The 5,189-nt window shown below is 41.9% G+C and overlaps 1 protein-coding gene across 1 annotated transcript; it reads left to right on the plus strand.

Annotated features, from left to right (window-relative positions):
- On the plus strand, positions 1-1,674 carry SMIM8 (small integral membrane protein 8). The gene is made up of 2 exons (XM_009907587.2): positions 1-137; positions 1,106-1,674. Exons 1-2 carry the CDS (start codon positions 18-20, stop codon positions 1,262-1,264), a joined length of 279 nt encoding a protein of 92 aa, XP_009905889.2. The 5' UTR covers positions 1-17; the 3' UTR covers positions 1,265-1,674.
- The last annotated feature ends 3,515 nt before the right edge of the window (positions 1,675-5,189 follow it).

The following is a 5,189-nucleotide window of genomic DNA, read 5'->3' on the forward strand; positions in this document are numbered from 1 at the left end:
ACCCAGCGTTAATTAAAATGTCTTCCGCCAAAGCTCCAAATGAAAATGAAACGCCCAGAGATAGAAAACCAGGACTGAAGAGTGTTCAAACAACTATGCTCTTCCGAGCTGTGAACCCAGAGCTTTTCATTAAACCTGTAAGAGGCTTATTCTGAGAGAAACTCTATATGCCTGGAGAGACACAGTTGCTTTAAAATAGTCATTGCAGTTCTGTGTGCTTTATGTAACCATCTCTTGTTATGCAAACTACTCAGTAATGTAACTGAAAATATTTTTGCTTCTTTCTACTCAGATTGTTAAGAGCCCAAAACATTACATTGTTTATTCCAGCTTTTATTTCACTGTTAAAATGTCTGATTCTTTTGTACCTAACCATGTTGCTTTCAGAAAGACTCTTTATAGGCATATTACCCATGTAATTTGTCAGGTTAAGTCATAGGAAGCCCCTTTAATATTTAAAAGTGAACAAATCATAAAATGTAAGATTTTTGATAGAAAGGAGGGGATTTTTGATAGCTTTTCTGCATTTTGTTTTTTCTTGCTTTGAATGAAGTTCAGATAATGAAATTGATGGTACTTGGGTTTTATTTACACTTGCAGAACCCAGGAAGACTGGATTAAATTTGTGCATATAGTAAAAGCAGATTTTGTGTTGGTAATACATGATCAGGGGATCAGGTAGCAGTGTATCATGCACTTTGCTTGGCAGGAGCAAAGTGCATTCTCCCAGTAGTATATCCAGACTGATTCTGTTAGAAGTTTGTAGTACTTGCCTTTAGTGACTGGGTTTGGCCTGTTTGTTCAGGCTCAAGCAGCACTTGCACCCAGTGATAGGTAGAGCCCTGGGCAATGTGATGTTCTGTCTCCAGAAGGAGTCTTCTTTTTCAAAGGGAATTCCTTTTGCTGTCATAAAATCAAGTCTCCTTGCTTGCTGCTTGTCAAAGTCATTTGGATCACTCTGTGTGAAGGCAGTGATGATTTTTGCAGACTTCACAATAGTTTGCTGTTCTCTTTCTAAGCCAAGATAGAAGAATGTAATGTTTGTGTTGAATGAAAAATGTTTTGACTAAAAACACAACTCATTTGCTTTTTTTTTTCTTGTCAGAACAAACCTGTGATGGCATTTGGACTCGTAGCAATTAGCCTCTGTGTGGCCTACCTTGGTTATTTGCATGCAACAGCAGAGAATAAAAAGGACCTCTATGAAGCAATCGACAGTGAGGGGTCCAGGTATATGAGAAGGAAAACTTCCAAGTGGGACTGAGAACATAAGGAGATCAGCAAATCAGTGACAGAACTTTTCAGGGCAACTCCTGTTTTTTTCACCATCCATTGAAGCAGTGGCTAAATGTCCCTCTTGCTGTTTAATGCAATTTGAGTTCCTTTAGAGAATGCTTTGCCTGTATGAATAAATTGCGATTAAGATACGTGCAAACATGAAAGTGAGTTTAAGAATTGTCTGCAATCTCCACAGTGTGCCAGAAGACAGGAAATTACCTCAGATGTGCAGTCAAGGCTGTGCCTTAGAAATTTGCATTGTTCAGCTCGCTTCTCTCTTTGATTAAGTGAAGAAAGAGGCTTCTCTCTTATTTTTTGAGCAGAAGGCATAATGTATTGTGTGTGAAAATAAAAAGGTGATGCCTTAATCCCTGGAAAGCTCATAATTAACAGTGGTGCAGGTAAAACGATTTTAAGGCAAGAAAGTTCCGATAAAGCAGTCTTTGAAGGGTTCAGTTTAATAAAGGATTCTGAAATAACTGGCCAAAATTATCTTTGGGTGTTAATACACCCTTAGAAATGTGAAGAAGAGGAAAAATAGATCAGTAACTTGATAGAAGAGAAGAAGTGCTTCTGCCAAGAGAAAAGCAGGAAGAAGTCAGCCATTACCTTTCCTGTTTGGCATCAGACAGCAGATAGTGAACGCACCAGTGTCAGCTTGCCAATCAACATGTCAAACTCCAGGTTAGCCAGAGCTTGTAGGGTGTTCTTGACTGGACAGCAGGACTATTTTATTCAAGCTGCAATCAAAAATTGAAGTTCTTTATATTGCAGAGTATATAAAGTTATTATAGGTTACTGAACTCAAAATAGGGAATGGAATGTCTAGAATCATCTGGTTCTTGCAGAGAGAGAAGAGAACACATCCCCGTGGACAAGCCCAGTCTTGCCAAGCAGCCCTGCATGTGAGTTGGAAATGACCCTCAGCATTATGCTGATTGGTGCCACTCTGACTGTGTCTCGAGGAGGGATGGGCATTGCAGCGTTCCCATAGCACATGAGAGTTGTTCTCTGCCAGCCTGCACCTTGAGCAAACTGTACAGGTGGGTGCTTTCCTGTTCCAGCACTAAGACCTCCTGTGAGCTTCTTTAGGTACTTCTGTGTGCCTGACATTGCCTAGATGGAAACTCCCATTAGCCAAACTCCAGAACAGGTGATGGGAGGGTCAGCAGCTATTTGGAACACAAGCCTTATGAGGAGAGGCTGAGGGAGCTGGGGTTGCTTAGACTGGAGAGGAGGAGATTCAGAGGTGACCTTATTGCTCTCTACATCTACCTGAAGGGAGGTTGTAGACAGGTGGGGGTTGGTCTCTTTTCCCAGGCAACCAGCACCAGAACAAGAGGACACAGTCTCAGGCTGTGCCAGGGAAGGTTTAGGCTGGATGTCAGGAAGAAGTTCTACACAGAGAGAGTGATTGGCCATTGGAATGGGCTGCCCAGGGAGGTGGTGGAGTCACCATCATTGGAGGAGACTTGATGGGGTGCTTGGTGCCATGGTTTAGTTGTTCAGGGGGGTTGGATTGGTTGATGGATTGGATGCAATGATCTTGAAGGTCTCTTCCAACCTGGTCTGGTTCGGTTCGGTTCTATTCTATTCTATTCTATTCTATTCTATTCTATTCTATTCTATTCTATTCTATTCTATTCTATTCTATTCTATTCTATTCTATTCTATTCTATTCTATTCTATTCTATACCAGGCCATGCCTTTTTTTCACCACAGCCCCATGTTAACCTTGTGGTTGCATTTTGCCATTCGGTTCCTCATATTTACAGTCTCATCAAGGGCTTCTAAGAAGAGACCTCTTTGTTAACCCTCTTCTGCCCAAGGTGAGTTTTTTCAGGCCAAAGAAGAAAGAGCATGCAGAGCTTGCATCTGCTTTGGCACTCTGGGATTATTTTGGGGGTTTGCTATTGAAACATGTTGTTATTGAATATAAAAAGGTGACTGACAGCAGTTGTTCTGTGGAATTTCTCTGTACCTCCCTTGAAATCCTTCACTTTGAACCTGTGATTTTTCCCCCTGTTTGTGTTTTATAGTGTCCTAAATTAGGATGGGTCTTTGGTTTGGCTACCTCCTTTCTGAGAAGGGATGTGAGCTCTACCTTTCATAAAGCTGTAAAAAATCAGACTTTTTACAGCCTTTAAAGGCATGTTCCTCTCTGTGAGCTTAGCTGCCTCACAACAGCAAGGTCCTGGGCAGAGCTGAAAGCTTGCAGGTGAGGAAAAAACTTGTCCTTTGATTGCTGAAGCAATTTGCAGATGAATTTGCCACATATTCAGAGCTATCAGATGCTGTACATACCCTGTAGAATATGTTTTATTTGATAGAAAAGCTGAGATGAGGCCTCACGTCTCTTGGCTGGAGTCAAGTCCTGTTAACCAGGTTAATTTAGAACAGACCGAACTGTGAAGAAAGAGTAAGTATTTAGACTTGTCCTTGTGAAGAAACTCCCAATACTACAAGAATTATACATAAAAAGGAGACAAAGCAGTGCAAATACAACAAAGTGTGTGGTACTGTGTCCAGTTCTGGGCCCCTCAGTTTAGGAAGGATGTTGACTTGCTGGAATGTGTCCAGAGAAGGGCAACAAAGCTGGGGAGGGGTTTGGACACAAGCCCTATGAGGAGAGGCTGAGAGGGCTGGGGTTGCTTAGCCTGGAGAAGAGGAGGCTCAGGGGAGACCTTCTTGCTGTCTACAACTACCTGAAGGGAGGTTGTAGCCAGGTGGGGGTTGGTCTCTTCTCCCAGGCAGCCAGTACCAGAACAAGAGGACACAGTCTCAGGCTGCACCAGGGGAGGTTTAGGCTGGATGTTAGGAAGAAGTTCTTCATAGAAAGAGTGATTGGCCATTGGAATGGGCTGTCCAGGGAGGTGGTGGAGTCACCATCACTGGAGATGTGTAGGTAAAGACTGGATGGGGTGCTTGGTGCCATGGTTTAGTTGGTTTAATTGATTAGATAGTGTTGGATGTTAGGTTGGACTCAATCTCAAAGGGCTCTTCCAACCTGGTTAATTCTATTATATTCTATGTAACTTAATAGGTGCTATGGTATCAATACTGTCATTTTCTGGTTTAAGTACCTGATTTCAATGATAAAAACTAAGGGGATCAAAGGGAACAAAACAACCACTCTAACAAAACTTAAGTTGGTAACAGAACTTACTGGTTCAACTCTGAAAGCATGGCTCCCCTTTTGCACCTGAAAGGTAAACAAACAGCACCAATACAATTTCTTTTGTTCCCCTTTTCTCAATTCCATCTTCAGTACAGTAATAACCATCAGCAATGGATGATAGCTGGCTTGACAGAAACTGAGTTAGAGTGATTTCCCAGCCTCTTTCAGGTTTTTGCCAGTTCTTCACTTGTCTGTGCTGGCTTTCACCTCTTTACGAAGAACATCAACTAGTGTAATGCTCCTAAAATCTCCTTAGACTACTTAATTTGAAGATGAATTGTTGACATTCAGTAGCAAAACTAAACCAAACCAACCAAACAAAACCCCCAAACAATAAAAAAACCCCACCACACATTAAAAAGCCAAAGCCTACTGTGGCAGTGCTTAAGCCTTAGCCGGGAAAGTTAGTTCTTTGTGAGCAAAGCCAGCCCTGCCCAGTAACGGTTGCTACGCAGGGAGCTGTTGTGAGGCTGGGAAAGGTCACTTCACACAACCTTCCCTCATCATCCACCTACAGCATGACATTACTGAGCTGTCAGCATGTATGAATCCTAATCCAAAGGCAAAAGCTTCGCCTAACTTGGTGAAAAGTAGTGGTCAATGATTTTTCTCTCTGCATATTTTCTGTAGCAACCAACAAGCATTTTATGTGCAAGCAAGAGCATTTTATGTGCAAGGAACAGAGTTCTGATGTTTTAGTAACTGTATGACAGAAAAATACTAAAATACCATC

Source organism: Dryobates pubescens, chromosome 6 (assembly GCF_014839835.1).
Source record: "Dryobates pubescens isolate bDryPub1 chromosome 6, bDryPub1.pri, whole genome shotgun sequence".
NCBI lineage: Eukaryota > Metazoa > Chordata > Aves > Piciformes > Picidae > Dryobates > Dryobates pubescens.

Coding starts and splice junctions, on each gene's coding strand:
- SMIM8 (XM_009907587.2), top strand. CDS start 18: ATGTCTTCCGCCAAAGCTCCAAATGAAAATGAAACGCCCAGAGATAGA. Junction 138..1,105: donor CAGAGCTTTTCATTAAACCT/GTAAGAGGCTTA, acceptor TTTTCTTGTCAG/AACAAACCTGTGATGGCATT.